The sequence below is a fragment of the Salvelinus fontinalis genome, unplaced genomic scaffold (assembly GCF_029448725.1).
Source record: "Salvelinus fontinalis isolate EN_2023a unplaced genomic scaffold, ASM2944872v1 scaffold_0818, whole genome shotgun sequence".
Classification (NCBI taxonomy): Eukaryota; Metazoa; Chordata; class Actinopteri; order Salmoniformes; family Salmonidae; genus Salvelinus; species Salvelinus fontinalis.
Window position 1 is genome coordinate 24,101 of NW_026601027.1, and position 21,224 is coordinate 45,324.

At 47.6% G+C, this 21,224-nt stretch overlaps 1 protein-coding gene across 2 annotated transcripts in view; it reads right to left on the reverse strand.

Moving 5' to 3' along the window:
* The window catches only part of LOC129847389 (chromosome transmission fidelity protein 18 homolog), a gene marked incomplete at its 3' end in the record, with an annotated part of 54,611 nt that overhangs the window by 21,032 nt on the left and 12,355 nt on the right, over nucleotides 1–21,224 (reverse strand). For both annotated transcript variants that reach the window (XM_055915162.1, XM_055915163.1), the window contains 4 exon segments: nucleotides 7,292–7,427; nucleotides 9,136–9,188; nucleotides 12,241–12,333; nucleotides 15,492–15,681. In XM_055915162.1, coding sequence (XP_055771137.1) covers nucleotides 7,292–7,427; nucleotides 9,136–9,188; nucleotides 12,241–12,333; nucleotides 15,492–15,681 — 472 coding nt within the window.

Genomic DNA, 21,224 nt, shown 5'->3' on the forward strand with positions numbered 1-21,224 from the left:
ATGTTCTCCAACCTCCACCAGTCATGTTCTCCAACCTCCACCAGTCATGTTCCCCAACCTCCACCAGTCATGTTCCCCAACCTCCACCAGTCATGTTCTCCAACCTCCACCAGTCATGTTCTCCAACCTCCACCAGTCATGTTCTCCAACCTCCACCAGTCATGTTCTCCAACCTCCACCAGTCCCGTTCCCCAACCTCCACCAGTCATGTTCTCCAACCTCCACCAGTCATGTTCTCCGACCTCCACCAGTCTCCGACCTCCACCAGTCTCCGACCTCCACCAGTCTCCGACCTCCACCAGTCTCCGACCTCCACCAGTCATGTTCTCCAACCTCCACCAGTCATGTTCTCCAACCTCCACCAGTCATGTTCTCCAACCTCCACCAGTCATGTTCTCCAACCTCCACCAGTCATGTTCTCCAACCTCCACCAGTCATGTTCTCCAACCTCCACCAGTCATGTTCTCCAACCTCCACCAGTCATGTTCTCCAACCTCCACCAGTCATGTTCTCCAACCTCCACCAGTCATGTTCTCCAACCTCCACCAGTCATGTTCTCCAACCTCCACCAGTCATGTTCTCCAACCTCCACCAGTCCCGTTCCCCAACCTCCACCAGTCATGTTTTCCAACCTCCACCAGTCATGTTCTCCAACCTCCACCAGTCATGTTCTCCAACCTCCACCAGTCATGTTCTCCAACCTCCACCAGTCATGTTCTCCAACCTCCACCAGTCATGTTCTCCAACCTCCACCAGTCATGTTCTCCAACCTCCACCAGTCATGTTCTCCAACCTCCACCAGTCATGTTCTCCAACCTCCACCAGTCATGTTCTCCAACCTCCACCAGTCATGTTCTCCAACCTCCACCAGTCATGTTCTCCAACCTCCACCAGTCATGTTTTCCAACCTCCACCAGTCATGTTCTCCAACCTCCACCAGTCCCGTTCCCCAACCTCCACCAGTCATGTTCTCCAACCTCCACCAGTCATGTTCACCAACCTCCACCAGTCATGTTCTCCAACCTCCACCAGTCTCCAACCTCCACCAGTCTCCAACCTCCACCAGTCTCCAACCTCCACCAGTCTCCAACCTCCACCAGTCTCCAACCTCCACCAGTGATGTTCTCCAACCTCCACCAGTCATGTTCTCCAACCTCCACCAGTCATGTTCTCCAACCTCCACCAGTCCCGTTCCCCAACCTCCACCAGTCCCGTTCCCCAACCTCCACCAGTCCCGTTCCCCAACCTCCACCAGTCATGTTCTCCAACCTCCACCAGTCATGTTCTCCAACCTCCACCAGTCATGTTCTCCAACCTCCACCAGTCATGTTCTCCAACCTCCACCAGTCATGTTCTCCAACCTCCACCAGTCATGTTCTCCAACCTCCACCAGTCATGTTCTCCAACCTCCACCAGTCATGTTCTCCAACCTCCACCAGTCATGTTCTCCAACCTCCACCAGTCATGTTCTCCAACCTCCACCAGTCATGTTCTCCAACCTCCACCAGTCATGTTCTCCAACCTCCACCAGTCATGTTCTCCAACCTCCACCAGTCATGTTCTCCAACCTCCACCAGTCCCGTTCTCCAACCTCCACCAGTCATGTTCTCCAACCTCCACCAGTCTCCAACCTCCACCAGTCATGTTCTTCAACCTCCACCAGTCATGTTCCCCAACCTCCACCAGTCATGTTCCCCAACCTCCACCAGTCCCGTTCCCCAACCTCCACCAGTCATGTTCTCCAACCTCCACCAGTCCCGTTCCCCAACCTCCACCAGTCATGTTCTCCAACCTCCACCAGTCTCCAACCTCCACCAGTCATGTTCCCCAACCTCTACCAGTCATGTTCCCCAACCTCCACCAGTCATGTTCTCCAACCTCCCCCAGTCACGTTCTCCAACCTCCACCAGTCACGTTCTCCAACCTCCACCAGTCACGTTCTCCAACCTCCCCCAGTCACGTTCTCCAACCTCCCCCAGTCACGTTCTCCAACCTCCACCAGTCCCGTTCTCCAACCTCCACCAGTCATGTTCTCCAACCTCCACCAGTCATGTTCTCCAACCTCCACCAGTCATGTTCCCCAACCTCCACCAGTCATGTTCCCCAACCTCCACCAGTCATGTTCTCCAACCTCCACCAGTCATGTTCTCCAACCTCCACCAGTCATGTTCTCCAACCTCCACCAGTCATGTTCTCCAACCTCCACCAGTCCCGTTCCCCAACCTCCACCAGTCATGTTCTCCAACCTCCACCAGTCATGTTCTCCGACCTCCACCAGTCTCCGACCTCCACCAGTCTCCGACCTCCACCAGTCTCCGACCTCCACCAGTCTCCGACCTCCACCAGTCATGTTCTCCAACCTCCACCAGTCATGTTCTCCAACCTCCACCAGTCATGTTCTCCAACCTCCACCAGTCATGTTCTCCAACCTCCACCAGTCATGTTCTCCAACCTCCACCAGTCATGTTCTCCAACCTCCACCAGTCATGTTCTCCAACCTCCACCAGTCATGTTCTCCAACCTCCACCAGTCATGTTCTCCAACCTCCACCAGTCATGTTCTCCAACCTCCACCAGTCATGTTCTCCAACCTCCACCAGTCATGTTCTCCAACCTCCACCAGTCCCGTTCCCCAACCTCCACCAGTCATGTTTTCCAACCTCCACCAGTCATGTTCTCCAACCTCCACCAGTCATGTTCTCCAACCTCCACCAGTCATGTTCTCCAACCTCCACCAGTCATGTTCTCCAACCTCCACCAGTCATGTTCTCCAACCTCCACCAGTCATGTTCTCCAACCTCCACCAGTCATGTTCTCCAACCTCCACCAGTCATGTTCTCCAACCTCCACCAGTCATGTTCTCCAACCTCCACCAGTCATGTTCTCCAACCTCCACCAGTCATGTTCTCCAACCTCCACCAGTCATGTTTTCCAACCTCCACCAGTCATGTTCTCCAACCTCCACCAGTCCCGTTCCCCAACCTCCACCAGTCATGTTCTCCAACCTCCACCAGTCATGTTCACCAACCTCCACCAGTCATGTTCTCCAACCTCCACCAGTCTCCAACCTCCACCAGTCTCCAACCTCCACCAGTCTCCAACCTCCACCAGTCTCCAACCTCCACCAGTCTCCAACCTCCACCAGTGATGTTCTCCAACCTCCACCAGTCATGTTCTCCAACCTCCACCAGTCATGTTCTCCAACCTCCACCAGTCCCGTTCCCCAACCTCCACCAGTCCCGTTCCCCAACCTCCACCAGTCCCGTTCCCCAACCTCCACCAGTCATGTTCTCCAACCTCCACCAGTCATGTTCTCCAACCTCCACCAGTCATGTTCTCCAACCTCCACCAGTCATGTTCTCCAACCTCCACCAGTCATGTTCTCCAACCTCCACCAGTCATGTTCTCCAACCTCCACCAGTCATGTTCTCCAACCTCCACCAGTCATGTTCTCCAACCTCCACCAGTCATGTTCTCCAACCTCCACCAGTCATGTTCTCCAACCTCCACCAGTCATGTTCTCCAACCTCCACCAGTCATGTTCTCCAACCTCCACCAGTCATGTTCTCCAACCTCCACCAGTCATGTTCTCCAACCTCCACCAGTCATGTTCTCCAACCTCCACCAGTCCCGTTCTCCAACCTCCACCAGTCATGTTCTCCAACCTCCACCAGTCTCCAACCTCCACCAGTCATGTTCTTCAACCTCCACCAGTCATGTTCCCCAACCTCCACCAGTCATGTTCCCCAACCTCCACCAGTCCCGTTCCCCAACCTCCACCAGTCATGTTCTCCAACCTCCACCAGTCCCGTTCCCCAACCTCCACCAGTCATGTTCTCCAACCTCCACCAGTCTCCAACCTCCACCAGTCATGTTCCCCAACCTCTACCAGTCATGTTCCCCAACCTCCACCAGTCATGTTCTCCAACCTCCACCAGTCATGTTCTCCAACCTCCACCAGTCATGTTCTCCAACCTCCACCAGTCATGTTCTCCAACCTCCACCAGTCATGTTCTCCAACCTCCACCAGTCATGTTCTCCAACCTCCACCAGTCATGTTCTCCAACCTCCACCAGTCATGTTCTCCAACCTCCACCAGTCATGTTCTCCAACCTCCACCGGTCATGTTCCCCAACCTCCACCGGTCATGTTCCCCAACCTCCACCGGTCATGTTCTCCAACCTCCACCGGTCATGTTCTCCAACCTCCACCAGTCATGTTCTCCAACCTCCACCAGTCATGTTCTCCAACCTCCACCAGTCATGTTCTCCAACCTCCACCAGTCATGTTCTCCAACCTCCCCCAGTCACGTTCTCCAACCTCCACCAGTCACGTTCTCCAACCTCCACCAGTCACGTTCTCCAACCTCCCCCAGTCACGTTCTCCAACCTCCCCCAGTCACGTTCTCCAACCTCCACCAGTCCCGTTCTCCAACCTCCACCAGTCATGTTCTCCAACCTCCACCAGTCATGTTCTCCAACCTCCACCAGTCATGTTCCCCAACCTCCACCAGTCATGTTCCCCAACCTCCACCAGTCATGTTCTCCAACCTCCACCAGTCATGTTCTCCAACCTCCACCAGTCATGTTCTCCAACCTCCACCAGTCATGTTCTCCAACCTCCACCAGTCCCGTTCCCCAACCTCCACCAGTCATGTTCTCCAACCTCCACCAGTCATGTTCTCCAACCTCCACCAGTCTCCGACCTCCACCAGTCTCCGACCTCCACCAGTCTCCGACCTCCACCAGTCTCCGACCTCCACCAGTCATGTTCTCCAACCTCCACCAGTCATGTTCTCCAACCTCCACCAGTCATGTTCTCCAACCTCCACCAGTCATGTTCTCCAACCTCCACCAGTCATGTTCTCCAACCTCCACCAGTCATGTTCTCCAACCTCCACCAGTCATGTTCTCCAACCTCCACCAGTCATGTTCTCCAACCTCCACCAGTCATGTTCTCCAACCTCCACCAGTCATGTTCTCCAACCTCCACCAGTCATGTTCTCCAACCTCCACCAGTCCCGTTCCCCAACCTCCACCAGTCCCGTTCCCCAACCTCCACCAGTCATGTTTTCCAACCTCCACCAGTCATGTTCTCCAACCTCCACCAGTCATGTTCTCCAACCTCCACCAGTCATGTTCTCCAACCTCCACCAGTCATGTTCTCCAACCTCCACCAGTCATGTTCTCCAACCTCCACCAGTCATGTTCTCCAACCTCCACCAGTCATGTTCTCCAACCTCCACCAGTCATGTTCTCCAACCTCCACCAGTCATGTTCTCCAACCTCCACCAGTCATGTTCTCCAACCTCCACCAGTCATGTTCTCCAACCTCCACCAGTCATGTTTTCCAACCTCCACCAGTCATGTTCTCCAACCTCCACCAGTCCCGTTCCCCAACCTCCACCAGTCATGTTCTCCAACCTCCACCAGTCTCCAACCTCCACCAGTCATGTTCCCCAACCTCTACCAGTCATGTTCCCCAACCTCCACCAGTCATGTTCTCCAACCTCCACCAGTCATGTTCTCCAACCTCCACCAGTCATGTTCTCCAACCTCCACCAGTCATGTTCTCCAACCTCCACCAGTCATGTTCTCCAACCTCCACCAGTCATGTTCTCCAACCTCCACCAGTCATGTTCTCCAACCTCCACCAGTCATGTTCTCCAACCTCCACCGGTCATGTTCCCCAACCTCCACCGGTCATGTTCCCCAACCTCCACCGGTCATGTTCCCCAACCTCCACCGGTCATGTTCTCCAACCTCCACCGGTCATGTTCTCCAACCTCCACCAGTCATGTTCTCCAACCTCCACCAGTCATGTTCTCCAACCTCCACCAGTCATGTTCTCCAACCTCCACCAGTCATGTTCTCCAACCTCCCCCAGTCACGTTCTCCAACCTCCACCAGTCACGTTCTCCAACCTCCACCAGTCACGTTCTCCAACCTCCACCAGTCACGTTCTCCAACCTCCCCCAGTCATGTTCTCCAACCTCCACCAGTCCCGTTCTCCAACCTCCACCAGTCATGTTCTCCAACCTCCACCAGTCATGTTCTCCAACCTCCACCAGTCATGTTCCCCAACCTCCACCAGTCATGTTCCCCAACCTCCACCAGTCATGTTCTCCAACCTCCACCAGTCATGTTCTCCAACCTCCACCAGTCATGTTCTCCAACCTCCACCAGTCATGTTCTCCAACCTCCACCAGTCATGTTCCCCAACCTCCACCAGTCATGTTCTCCAACCTCCACCAGTCTCCGACCTCCACCAGTCTCCGACCTCCACCAGTCTCCGACCTCCACCAGTCTCCGACCTCCACCAGTCATGTTCTCCAACCTCCACCAGTCATGTTCTCCAACCTCCACCAGTCATGTTCTCCAACCTCCACCAGTCATGTTCTCCAACCTCCACCAGTCATGTTCTCCAACCTCCACCAGTCATGTTCTCCAACCTCCACCAGTCATGTTCTCCAACCTCCACCAGTCATGTTCTCCAACCTCCACCAGTCATGTTCTCCAACCTCCACCAGTCATGTTCTCCAACCTCCACCAGTCATGTTCTCCAACCTCCACCAGTCATGTTCTCCAACCTCCACCAGTCCCGTTCCCCAACCTCCACCAGTCATGTTTTCCAACCTCCACCAGTCATGTTCTCCAACCTCCACCAGTCATGTTCTCCAACCTCCACCAGTCATGTTCTCCAACCTCCACCAGTCATGTTCTCCAACCTCCACCAGTCATGTTCTCCAACCTCCACCAGTCATGTTCTCCAACCTCCACCAGTCATGTTCTCCAACCTCCACCAGTCATGTTCTCCAACCTCCACCAGTCATGTTCTCCAACCTCCACCAGTCATGTTCTCCAACCTCCACCAGTCATGTTCTCCAACCTCCACCAGTCATGTTTTCCAACCTCCACCAGTCATGTTCTCCAACCTCCACCAGTCATGTTCTCCAACCTCCACCAGTCATGTTCTCCAACCTCCACCAGTCATGTTCTCCAACCTCCACCAGTCATGTTCTCCAACCTCCACCAGTCATGTTCTCCAACCTCCACCAGTCATGTTCTCCAACCTCCACCAGTCATGTTCCCCAACCTCCACCAGTCATGTTCTCCAACCTCCACCAGTCATGTTCTCCAACCTCCACCAGTCCCGTTCCCCAACCTCCACAAGTCATGTTCTCCAACCTCCACCAGTCATGTTCTCCAACCTCCACCAGTCATGTTCTCCAACCTCCACCAGTCATGTTCTCCAACCTCCACCAGTCATGTTCTCCAACCTCCACCACTCACGTCGTCGCTGAGTAGTTCAGTGTAGTGTTGAGGAGCAAACTGATCCACCCAGAGACGAGAAGATTCCTCCTCTTCCTCTCGATCCCCCTCTTCTCTCTGTCCGCCGTCCAGCTCTCCAAACTCTTCATCCACTTGACTGAACACACACACACACACACAAACACGTTTATGCTATAAACAAGTAATAATGTACAGAAATGACAATATCTACCATATGGGTGTGCTCGTGTATATATACACAGTACCAGTCAACAGTTTGGACACACCTACTCATTCAAGGGTTTTTCTTTATTTTTACTATTTTCTACATTGTAGAGAAACAGTGTAGACATCAAAACTATGAAATAACACACATGGAATCACGTAGTAACCAAAAAAATGTGAAACAAATCAAAATATATTCTATATTTGAGATTCTTCAAAGTAGCCACCCTTTGCCTTGGTGACAGCTTTGCAGAATCTTGACATTCTCTCAACCAGCTTCATGATGTAGTCACCTGGAATGCATTTCAATTAACAGGTGTGCCTTGTTAAAAGTTAATGTGGAATTTCTTTCCCTCTTAATGCTTTAAGGTATACAGAAGATAGCCCTACTTGGTAAAAGACCATAGTCCATATTATGGCAAGAACAGCTCAAATAAGCAAGGAGAAACGACAGTCCATCATTACTTTAAGACAAGAAGGTCAGTCAATACGGAAAATTTCAAGAACTTTGAAAGTTTCTTCAAGTGCAGTCGCAAAAACCATCAAGCACTATGATGAAACTGGCTCTCATGAGGACCGCCACAGGAAAAGAAGACCCAGAGTTACCTCTGCTGCAGAGGATAAGTTCATTAGTTACCAGCCTCAGAAATTGCAGCCCAAATAAATGCTTCAGAGTTCAAGGAACAGACACATCTCAACATCAACTGTTCAGAGGAGACTGTGTGAATCAGGCCTTCATGGTTGAATTGCTGCAAAGAAACCACTACTAAAGGACACCAATAATAAGAAGAGACTTGCTTAGGCCAAGAAATACGAGCAATGGACATTAGACCGGTGGAAATCTGTCCTATGGTCTGATGAGTCCAAATTTGTGATTTTTGGTTCCAACTGCCGTGTCTTTGTGAGACGCAGAGTAGGTGAACAGATGATCTCTGCATGTGTGGTTCCCACCGTGAAGCATGGAGGAGGAGGAGGAGGTGTTATGGTGCTTTGCTGGTGACACTGTCAGTGATTTATTTAGAATTCAAGGCACACTTAACCAGCATGGCTACCACAGCATTCTGCAGCGATACGCCGTCCCATCTGGTTTGCGCTTAGTGGGACTATCATTTGTTTTTCAACAGGACAATGACCCAACACACCTCCAGGCTGTGTAAGGGCTGTTTGACCAAGAAGGAGAGTGATGGAGTGCTGCATCAGATGACCTGGCCTCCACATTAACCCGATCTCAACCCAATTGAGATGGTTTGGGATGAGTTGGACCGCAGAGTGAAGGAAAAGCAGCCAACAAGTGCTCAGCATATGTGGGAACTCATTCAAGACTGTTGGAAAAGTATTCCAGGTGAAGCTGGTTGAGAGAATGCCAATACTGTGCAAAGCTGTCATCAAGGCAAATGGTAAAGGGTTGTTACTTTGAAGAATCTCAAATATATTTTGATTTGTTTAACACTTTTTCATTTACTACATGATTCCATATAGGTTATTTCATTATGTTGATGTCTTCACTGTTAATCTACAATGTAGAAAAACCCTTGAATGAGTAGGTGTCCAAACTTTAGATTGGTACTGTATATATACACACACACACACACACACACACACACACACACACACACACACACACACACACACACGTCTACCTGTTGAGTAGCTCTGTTAGGCGCTGAGATTCCTCCACCACTTGGCGATGTCGCTGCAGAAACAGTCAGCTCAGTTAGAAACAGTCAGCTCAGTCAGAAACAGTCAGAAACAGTCAGTCAGAAACAGTCAGAAACAGTCAGCTCAGTCGGGAACAGTCAGCTCAGTCGGAAACAGTCAGCTCAGTCAGAAACAGTCAGCTCAGTCAGAAACAGTCAGCTCAGTCAGAAACAGTCAGCTCAGTCAGAAACAGTCAGCTCAGTCAGAAACAGTCAGCTCAGTCAGTCAGAAACAGTCAGCTCAGTCAGTCAGAAACAGTCAGAAACAGTCAGCTCAGTCAGTCAGAAACAGTCAGAAACAGTCAGCTCAGTCAGAAACAGTCAGCTCAGTCAGAAACAGTCAGTCAGAAACAGTCAGCTCAGTCAGTCAGAAACAGTCAGAAACAGTCAGTTCAGTCAATCAGAAACAGTCAGCAACAGTCAGCTCAGTCAGAAACAGTCAGCTCAGTCAGAAACAGTCAGCTCAGTCAGTCAGAAACAGTCAGCTCAGTCAGTCAGAAACAGTCAGCTCAGTCAGTCGGAAACAGTCAGCCCAGTCGGAAACAGTCAAACGGAAACAGTCAAACAGAAACAGTCAGCTCAGTCAGTCAGAAACAGTCAGCTCAGTCAGTCAGAAACAGTCAGCTCAGTCAGTCAGAAACAGTCAGCTCAGTCAGTCAGAAACAGTCAGCTCAGTCAGTCAGAAACAGTCAGCTCAGTCAGTCAGAAACAGTCAGCTCAGTCAGTCAGAAACAGTCAGCTCAGTCAGTCAGAAACAGTCAGCTCAGTCAGTCAGAAACAGTCAGCTCAGTCAGTCAGAAACAGTCAGCTCAGTCGGAAACAGTCAGCTCAGTCGGAAACAGTCAGCTCAGTCGGAAACAGTCAGCCCAGTCGGAAACAGTCAGTCAGAAACAGTCAGCTCAGTCAGTCAGAAACAGTCAGCTCAGTCAGAAACAGTCAGCTCAGTCAGAAACAGTCAGCTCAGTCAGAAACAGTCAGCTCAGTCAGTCAGAAACAGTCAGCTCAGTCAGTCAGAAACAGTCAGAAACAGTCAGCTCAGTCAGTCAGAAACAGTCAGCTCAGTCAGTCAGAAACAGTCAGAAACAGTCAGCTCAGTCAGCTCAGTCAGTCAGAAACAGTCAGCTCAGTCAGTCAGCTCAGTCAGAAACAGTCAGCTCTAGATTTTGAGAAGTGTGTGTGTGGACGTGTTTAACTTGAAGACCAGAAGAACCCACAAGAATAGTAAAAAAAATCAAATTTGACCAACTGGGAACATTTTGTTATTCCCCATAAGGTCGAATGCCATTGGGTTAAGGTTAGGATTAGGTTAAGGGTTACGTTTCTGGGTTAAGGTTAGGATTAGGTTAAGGGTTAGGAGCTAGGGTTACGTTTCTGGGTTAAGGTTAGGATTAGGTTAAGGGTTAGGAGCTAGGGTTACGTTTCTGGGTTAAGGTTAGGATTAGGTTAAGGGTTAGGAGCTAGGGTTACGTTTCTGGGTTAAGGTTAGGATTAGGTTAAGGGTTAGGAGCTAGGGTTACGTTTCTGGGTTAAGGTTAGGATTAGGTTAGGATTAGGTTAAGGGTTACGTTTCTGGGTTAAGGTTAGGATTAGGTTAAGGGTTAGGAGCTAGGGTTACGTTTCTGGGTTAAGGTTAGGATTAGGTTAAGGGTTAGGAGCTAGGGTTACGTTTCTGGGTTAAGGTTAGGATTAGGTTAGGATTAGGTTAAGGGTTACGTTTCTGGGTTAAGGTTAGGATTAGGTTAAGGGTTAGGAGCTAGGGTTACGTTTCTGGGTTAAGGTTAGGATTAGGTTAAGGGTTAGGAGCTAGGGTTAGGTTTCTGGGTTAAGGTTAGGATTAGGTTAAGGGTTAGGAGCCAGGGTTACGTTTCTGGGTTAAGGTTAGGATTAGGTTAAGGGTTAGGTGCTAGGGTTACGTTTCTGGGTTAAGGTTAGGATTAGGTTAAGGGTTAGGGGCTAGGGTTACGTTTCTGGGTTAAGGTTAGGATTAGGTTAAGGGTTAGGAGCTAGGGTTACGTTTCTGGGTTAGGATTAGGATTAGGTTAAGGGTTAGGAGCTAGGGTTACGTTTCTGGGTTAAGGTTAGGATTAGGTTAAGGGTTAGGAGCTAGGGTTACGTTTCTGGGTTAAGGTTAGGATTAGGTTAAGGGTTAGGAGCTAGGGTTACGTTTCTGGGTTAAGGTTAGGATTAGGTTAAGGGTTAGGAGCTAGGGTTACGTTTCTGGGTTAAGGTTAGGATTAGGTTAAGGGTTAGGAGCTAGGGTTACGTTTCTGGGTTAAGGTTAGGATTAGGTTAAGGGTTAGGAGCTAGGGTTACGTTTCTGGGTTAAGGTTAGGATTAGGTTAAGGGTTAGGAGCTAGGGTTACGTTTCTGGGTTAAGGTTAGGATTAGGTTAAGGGTTAGGAGCTAGGGTTACGTTTCTGGGTTAAGGTTAGGATTAGGTTAAGGGTTAGGAGCTAGGGTTACGTTTCTGGGTTAAGGTTAGGATTAGGTTAAGGGTTAGGAGCTAGGGTTACGTTTCTGGGTTAAGGTTAGGATTAGGTTAAGGGTTAGGAGCCAGGGTTACGTTTCTGGGTTAAGGTTAGGATTAGGTTAAGGGTTAGGAGCTAGGGTTACGTTTCTGGGTTAAGGTTAGGATTAGGTTAAGGGTTAGGAGCTAGGGTTACGTTTCTGGGTTAAGGTTAGGATTAGGTTAAGGGTTAGGAGCTAGGGTTACGTTTCTGGGTTAAGGTTAGGATTAGGTTAAGGGTTAGGAGCTAGGGTTACGTTTCTGGGTTAAGGTTAGGATTAGGTTAAGGGTTAGGAGCCAGGGTTACGTTTCTGGGTTAAGGTTAGGATTAGGTTAAGGGTTAGGAGCCAGGGTTACGTTTCTGGGTTAAGGTTAGGATTAGGTTAAGGGTTAGGAGCTAGGGTTACGTTTCTGGGTTAAGGTTAGGATTAGGTTAAGAGTACGAGTTAGGTTTAGGGAAAATTAATTGAGTGTCCCCACAAGGTTAGCTGTACAAGACCGTGTGTGTGTGTGTGTGTGTGTGTGTGGGTGTGTGTACTCACCTTCTCAGCCACCTGTTCTCTCAGTATCTCGATGGGAACAGCCAGCAAACCCAATGCATTATGGGAGCTACGAAAAGCACTGGGGTTCACAGCCTATAAGACACAGTAAATAAGGTAGACAGAGAGAGAGAGGTGATTGGGGTCCTATAAGACACAGTAAATAAGGTAGACAGAGAGAGAGAGGTGATTGGGGTCCTATAAGACACAGTAAATAAGGTAGACAGACAGAGAGAGAGGTGATTAGGGTCCTATAAGACACAGTAAATAAGGTAGACAGAGACAGAGAGAGTTGATTGGGGACCTATAAGACACAGTAAATAAGGTAGACAGAGAGAGAGAGGTGATTGGGGTCCTATAAGACACAGTAAATAAGGTAGACAGAGAGAGAGAGAGAGGTGATTGGGGTCCTATAAGAGACAGTAAATAAGGTAGACAGAGAGAGAGAGAGAGGTGATTGGGGTCCTATAAGACACAGTAAATAAGGTAGACAGAGAGAGAGAGGTGATTGGGGTCCTATAAGACACAGTAAATAAGGTAGACAGAGAGAGAGAGGTGATTGGGGTCCTATAAGACACAGTAAATAAGGTAGACAGAGAGAGAGAGGTGATTGGGGTCCTATAAGACACAGTAAATAAGGTAGACAGAGAGAGAGAGAGGTGATTGGGGTCCTATAAGACACAGTAAATAAGGTAGACAGAGAGAGAGAGAGAGGTGATTGGGGTCCTATAAGACACAGTAAATAAGGTAGACAGAGAGAGAGAGGTGATTGGGGTCCTATAAGACACAGTAAATAAGGTAGACAGAGAGAGAGAGGTGATTGGGGTCCTATAAGACACAGTAAATAAGGTAGACAGAGAGAGAGAGGTGATTGGGGTCCTATAAGACACAGTAAATAAGGTAGACAGAGAGGTGATTGGGGTCCTATAAGACACAGTAAATAAGGTAGACAGAGAGAGAGAGGTGATTGGGGTCCTATAAGACACAGTAAATAAGGTAGACAGAGAGAGAGAGGTGATTGGGGTCCTATAAGACACAGTAAATAAGGTAGACAGAGAGAGAGAGAGAGGTGATTGGGGTCCTATAAGACACAGTAAATAAGGTAGACAGAGAGAGAGAGAGAGGTGATTGGGGTCCTATAAGACACAGTAAATAAGGTAGACAGAGAGAGAGAGAGAGGTGATTGGGGTCCTATAAGACACAGTAAATAAGGTAGACAGAGAGAGAGAGAGAGGTGATTGGGGTCCTATAAGACACAGTAAATAAGGTAGACAGAGAGAGAGAGAGAGGTGATTGGGGTCCTATAAGACACAGTAAATAAGGTAGACAGAGAGAGAGAGAGAGGTGATTGGGGTCCTATAAGACACAGTAAATAAGGTAGACAGAGAGAGAGAGGTGATTGGGGTCCTATAAGACACAGTAAATAAGGTAGACAGAGTGAGAGAGAGGTGATTGGGGTCCTATAAGACACAGTAAATAAGGTAGACAGAGTGAGAGAGGTGATTGGGGTCCTATAAGACACAGTAAATAAGATAGACAGAGAGAGAGAGGTGATTGGGGTCCTATAAGACACAGTAAATAAGGTAGACAGAGAGAGAGAGAGAGGTGATTGGGGTCCTATAAGACACAGTAAATAAGGTAGACAGAGAGAGAGAGAGGTGATTGGGGTCCTATAAGACACAGTAAATAAGGTAGACAGAGAGAGAGAGAGAGGTGATTGGGGTCCTATAAGACACAGTAAATAAGGTAGACAGAGAGAGAGAGGTGATTGGGGTCCTATAAGACACAGTAAATAAGGTAGACAGAGAGAGAGAGGTGATTGGGGTCCTATAAGACACAGTAAATAAGGTAGACAGAGAGAGAGAGGTGATTGGGGTCCTATAAGACACAGTAAATAAGGTAGACAGAGAGGTGATTGGGGTCCTATAAGACACAGTAAATAAGGTAGACAGAGAGAGAGAGGTGATTGGGGTCCTATAAGACACAGTAAATAAGGTAGACAGAGAGAGAGAGGTGATTGGGGTCCTATAAGACACAGTAAATAAGGTAGACAGAGAGAGAGAGAGAGGTGATTGGGGTCCTATAAGACACAGTAAATAAGGTAGACAGAGAGAGAGAGAGAGGTGATTGGGGTCCTATAAGACACAGTAAATAAGGTAGACAGAGAGAGAGAGGTGATTGGGGTCCTATAAGACACAGTAAATAAGGTAGACAGAGAGAGAGAGAGGTGATTGGGGTCCTATAAGACACAGTAAATAAAGTAGACAGAGAGAGAGGTGATTGGGGTCCTATAAGACACAGTAAATAAGGTAGACAGAGAGAGAGAGAGAGGTGATTGGGGTCCTATAAGACACAGTAAATAAGGTAGACAGAGAGAGAGAGGTGATTGGGGTCCTATAAGACACAGTAAATAAGGTAGACAGAGAGAGAGAGGTGATTGGGGTCCTATAAGACACAGTAAATAAGGTAGACAGAGAGAGAGAGGTGATTGGGGTCCTATAAGACACAGTAAATAAGGTAGACAGAGAGAAAGAGGTGATTGGGGTCCTATAAGACACAGTAAATAAGGTAGACAGAGAGAGAGAGGTGATTGGGGTCCTATAAGACACAGTAAATAAGGTAGACAGAGAGAGAGAGGTGATTGGGGTCCTATAAGACACAGTAAATAAGGTAGACAGAGAGAGAGAGGTGATTGGGGTCCTATAAGACACAGTAAATAAGGTAGACAGAGAGAGAGGTGATTGGGGTCCTATAAGACACAGTAAATAAGGTAGACAGAGAGAGAGAGGTGATTGGGGTCCTATAAGACACAGTAAATAAGGTAGACAGAGACAGAGAGGTGATTGGGGTCCTATAAGACACAGTAAATAAGGTAGACAGAGAGAGAGAGAGAGAGGTGATTGGGGTCCTATAAGACAGAGTAAATAAGGTAGACAGAGAGAGAGAGAGGTGATTGGGGTCCTATAAGACACAGTAAATAAGGTAGACAGAGAGAGAGGTGATTGGGGTCCTATAAGACACAGTAAATAAGGTAGACAGAGAGAGAGAGAGGTGATTGGGGTCCTATAAGACACAGTAAATAAGGTAGACAGAGAGAGAGAGAGAGGTGATTGGGGTCCTATAAGACACAGTAAATAAGGTAGACAGAGAGAGAGAGGTGATTGGGGTCCTATAAGACACAATAAATAAGGTAGACAGAGAGAGAGAGGTGATTGGTGGATCAGGTGCAGTTCAGTGATTGGCTGATAGTTTACCTTTCCCCTCAGGTCGTCTGTCTGTCGGAGGTAGACGCGGTTTCCTGTCTGGTCCGTCACGCTAACGTATCCCCCCACGGCCGGGGGGCGCTTCAGAACGTGACACGATGTTGCCGCGGTGACTCTCCGAGGAGACTCCTGGATGGCTGCGAAGCCACTGATGTCCAAGATCACTGGGACTAGCTGGGGTCTACACACACACCACCACACACACACACACCACACACACACACACACACACACACACAACACACACCCACACACAACACACACAACACACAAAGGACTTAGGTTGATGCATCTGAACACTAGGAGGTTACTTCCTGAATTACATCAAGATCTGGGCTATGCAGACACATCTGGACATTAGGAGGTTACTTCCTGATCTGAATTACATCAAGATCTGGGCTATGCAGACACATCTGGACATTAGGAGGTTACTTCCTGAATTAGATCAAGATCTGGGCTATGCAGACACATCTGGACATTAGGAGGTTAGTTCCTGGATTACATCAAGATCTGGGCTATGCAGACACATCTGGACATTAGGAGGTTACTTCCTGAATTAGATCAAGATATGGGCTATGCAGACACATCTGGACATTAGGAGGTTACTTCCTGAATTACATCAAGATCTGGGCTATGCAGACACATCTGGACATTAGGAGGTTACTTCCTGAATTACATCAAGATCTGGGCTATGCAGACACATCTGGACATTAGGAGGTGGTCAGCTGGTTCTAGTGGATGTACTAGTGGGTTATTAGAGGGCTGGTTCTAGTTGATGTACTAGTGGGTTATTAGAGGGCTGGTCCTAGTTGATGTACTAGTGGGTTATTAGAGGGCTGGTTCTAGTTGATGTACTAGTGGGTTATTAGAGGGCTGGTCCTAGTTGATGTACTAGTGGGTTATTAGAGGGCTGGTTCTAGTTGATGTACTAGTGGGTTATTAGAGGGCTGGTCCTAGTTGATGTACTAGTGGGTTATTAGAGGGCTGGTTCTAGTTGATGTACTAGTGGGTTATTAGAGGGCTGGTTCTAGTTGATGTACTAGTGGGTTATTAGAGGGCTGGTTCTAGTTGATGTACTAGTGGGTTATTAGAGGGCTGGTTCTAGTTGATGTACTAGTGGGTTATTAGAGGGCTGGTTCTAGTTGATGTACTAGTGGGTTATTAGAGGGCTGGTTGTAGTTGATGTACTAGTGGGTTATTAGAGGGCTGGTCCTAGTTGATGTACTAGTGGGTTATTAGAGGGCTGGTTCTAGTTGATGTACTAGTGGGTTATTAGAGGGCTGGTTCTAGTTGATGTACTAGTGGGTTATTAGAGGGCGTGTTCTAGTTGATGTACTAGTGGGTTATTAGAGGGCTGGTTCTAGTTGATGTACTAGTGGGTTATTAGAGGGCTGGTCCTAGTTGATGTACTAGTGGGTTATTAGAGGGCTGGTTCTAGTTGATGTACTAGTGGGTTATTAGAGGGCTGGTCCTAGTTGATGTACTAGTGGGTTATTAGAGGGCTGGTTCTAGTTGATGTACTAGTGGGTTATTAGAGGGCTGGTTCTAGTTGATGTACTAGTGGGTTATTAGAGGGCTGGTTCTAGTTGATGTACTAGTGGGTTATTAGAGGACTGGTTCTAGTTGATGTTCTAGTGGGTTATTAGAGGGCTGGTTCTAGTTGATGTACTAGTGGGTTATTAGAGGGCTGGTTCTAGTTGATGTACTAGTGGGTTATTAGAGGGCTGGTCAGCTGGTCCTAGTTGATGTACTAGTGGGTTATTAGAGGGCTGGTCAGCTGGTCCTAGTTGATGTACTAGTGGGTTATTAGAGGGCTGGTCCTAGTTGATGTACTAGTGGGTTATTAGAGGGCTGGTCCTAGTTGATGTACTAGTGGGTTATTAGAGGGCTGGTCCTAGTTGATGTACTAGTGGGTTATTAGAGGGCTGGTTCTAGTTGATGTACTAGTGGGTTATTAGAGGGCTGGTTCTAGTTGATGTACTAGTGGGTTATTAGAGGGCTGGTTCTAGTTGATGTACTAGTGGGTTATTAGAGGGCTGGTTCTAGTTGATGTACTAGTGGGTTATTAGAGGGCTGGTTCTAGTTGATGTACTAGTGGGTTATTAGAGGGCTGGTTCTAGTTGATGTACTAGTGGGTTATTAGAGGGCTGGTCCTAGTTGATGTACTAGTGGGTTATTAGAGGGTTGGTCAGCTGGTTCTAGTTGATGTACTAGTGGGTTATTAGAGGGCTGGTTCTAGTTGATGTACTAGTGGGTTATTAGAGGGCTGGTTCTAGTTGATGTACTAGTGGGTTATTAGAGGGCTGGTTCCAGTTGATGTACTAGTGGGTTATTAGAGGGCTGGTTCCAGTTGATGTACTAGTGGGTTATTAGAGGGCTGGTTCTAGTTGATGTACTAGTGGGTTATTAGAGGACTGGTTCTAGTTGATGTACTAGTGGGTTATTAGAGGGCTGGTTCTAGTTGATGTTCTAGTGGGTTATTAGAGGGCTGGTTCTAGTTGATGTACTAGTGGGTTATTAGAGGGCTGGTTCTAGTTGATGTACTAGTGGGTTATTAGAGGGCTGGTTCTAGTTGATGTACTAGTGGGTTATTAGAGGGCTGGTCCTAGTTGATGTACTAGTGGGTTATTAGAGGGCTGGTCCTAGTTGATGTACTAGTGGGTTATTAGAGGACTGGTTCTAGTTGATGTACTAGTGGGTTATTAGAGGGCTGGTTCTAGTTGATGTTCTAGTGGGTTATTAGAGGGCTGGTTCTAGTTGATGTACTAGTGGGTTATTAGAGGACTGGTTCTAGTTGATGTACTAGTGGGTTATTAGAGGGCTGGTTCTAGTTGATGTTCTAGTGGGTTATTAGAGGGCTGGTTCTAGTTGATGTACTAGTGGGTTATTAGAGGGCTGGTTCTAGTTGATGTACTAGTGGGTTATTAGAGGGCTGGTTCTAGTTGATGTACTAGTGGGTTATTAGAGGGCTGGTCCTAGTTGATGTACTAGTGGGTTATTAGAGGGCTGGTTCTAGTTGATGTACTAGTAGGTTATTAGAGGGCTGGTTCTAGTTGATGTACTAGTGGGTTATTAGAGGGCTGGTTCTAGTTGATGTACTAGTGGGTTATTAGAGGGCTGGTTCTAGTTGATGTACTAGTGGGTTATTAGAGGGCTGGTTCTAGTTGATGTACTAGTGGGTTATTAGAGGGCTGGTTCTAGTTGATGTACTAGTGGGTTATTAGAGGGCTGGTCCTAGTTGATGTACTAGTGGGGTATTAGAGGGCTGGTTCTAGTTGATGTACTAGTGGGTTATTAGAGGGCTGGTTCTAGTTGATGTACTAGTGGGTTATTAGAGGGCTGGTTCTAGTTGATGTACTAGTGGGTTATTAGAGGGCTGGTTCTAGTTGATGTACTAGTGGGTTATTAGAGGGCTGGTTCTAGTTGATGTACTAGTGGGTTATTAGAGGGCTGGTTCTAGTTGATGTACTAGTGGGTTATTAGAGGACTGGTCCTAGTTGATGTACTAGTGGGTTATTAGAGGGCTGGTCCTAGTTGATGTACTAGTGGGTTATTAGAGGGCTGGTCCTAGTTGATGTACTAGTGGGTTATTAGAGGGCTGGTCCTAGTTGATGTACTAGTGGGTTATTAGAGGGCTGGTTCTAGTTGATGTACTAGTGGGTTATTAGAGGGCTGGTTCTAGTTGATGTACTAGTGGGTTATTAGAGGGCTGGTTCTAGTTGATGTACTAGTGGGTTATTAGAGGGCTGGTTCTAGTTGATGTACTAGTGGGTTATTAGAGGGCTGGTTCTAGTTGATGTACTAGTGGGTTATTAGAGGGCTGGTTCTAGTTGATGTACTAGTGGGTTATTAGAGGGCTGGTTCTAGTTGATGTACTAGTGGGTTATTAGAGGGCTGGTTCTAGTTGATGTACTAGTGGGTTATTAGAGGGCTGGTTCTAGTTGATGTACTAGTGGGTTATTAGAGGGCTGGTTCTAGTTGATGTACTAGTGGGTTATTAGAGGGCTGGTTCTAGTTGATGTACTAGTGGGTTATTAGAGGGCTGGTTCTAGTTGATTTACTAGTGGGTTATTAGAGGGCTGGTTCTAGTTGATGTACTAGTGGGTTATTAGAGGGCTGGTTCTAGTTGATGTTCTAGTGGGTTATTAGAGGGCTGGTTCTAGTTGATGTACTAGTGGGTTATTAGAGGGCTGGTTCTAGTTGATGTACTAGTGGGTTATTAGAGGGCTGGTTCTAGTTGATGTACTAGTGGGTTATTAGAGGACTGGTTCTAGTTGATTTACTAGTGGGTTATTAGAGGGCTGGTTCTAGTTGATGTACTAGTGGGTTATTAGAGGGCTGGTCCTAGTTGATGTACTAGTGGGTTATTAGAGGGCTGGTCCTAGTTGATGTACTAGTGGGTTATTAGAGGGCTGGTCCTAGTTGATGTACTAGTGGGTTATTAGAGGGCTGGTTCTAGTTGATGTACTAGTGGGTTATTAGAGGGCTGGTTCTAGTTGATGTTCTAGTGGGTTATTAGAGGGCTGGTTCTAGTTGATGTACTAGTGGGTTATTAGAGGGCTGGTTCTAGTTGATGTACTAGTGGGTTATTAGAGGGCTGGTTCTAGTTGATGTACTAGTGGGTTATTAGAGGACTGGTTCTAGTTGATTTACTAGTGGGTTATTAGAGGGCTGGTTCTAGTTGATGTACTAGTGGGTTATTAGAGGGCTGGTCCTAGTTGATGTACTAGTGGGTTATTAGAGGGCTGGTCCTAGTTGATGTACTAGTGGGTTATTAGAGGGCTGGTCCTAGTTGATGTACTAGTGGGTTATTAGAGGGCTGGTTCTAGTTGATGTACTAGTGGGTTATTAGAGGGCTGGTCCTAGTTGATGTACTAGTGGGTTATTAGAGGGCTGGTCCTAGTTGATGTACTAGTGGGTTATTAGAGGGCTGGTTCTAGTTGATGTACTAGTGGGTTAGTAGAGGGCTAGTTCTAGTTGATGTACTAGTGGGTTATTAGAGGGCTGGTTCTAGTTGATGTACTAGTGGGTTATTAGAGGGCTGGTTCTAGTTGATGTACTAGTGGGTTATTAGAGGGCTGGTTCTAGTTGATGTACTAGTGGGTTATTAGAGGGCTGGTTCTAGTTGATGTACTAGTGGGTTATTAGAGGGCTGGTTCTAGTTGATGTACTAGTGGGTTATTAGAGGGCTGGTTCTAATTGATGTACTAGTGGGTTATTAGAGGGCTGGTCCTAGTTGATGTACTAGTGGGTTATTAGAGGGCTGGTTCTAGTTGATGTACTAGTGGGTTATTAGAGGGCTGGTTCTAGTTGATGTACTAGTGGGTTATTAGAGGGCTGGTTCTAGTTGATGTACTAGTGGGTTATTAGAGGGCTGGTTCTAGTTGATGTACTAGTGGGTTATTAGAGGGCTGGTTCTAGTTGATGTACTAGTGGGTTATTAGAGGGCTGGTTCTAGTTGATGTACTAGTGGGTTATTAGAGGGCTGGTTCTAGTTGATGTACTAGTGGGTTATTAGAGGGCTGGTTCTAGTTGATGTACTAGTGGGTTATTAGAGGGCTGGTTCTAGTTGATGTACTAGTGGGTTATTAGAGGGCTGGTTCTAGTTGATGTACTAGTGGGTTATTAGAGGGCTGGTTCTAGTTGATGTACTAGTGGGTTATTAGAGGGCTGGTTCTAGTTGATGTACTAGTGGGTTATTAGAGGGCTGGTCAGCTGGTTCTA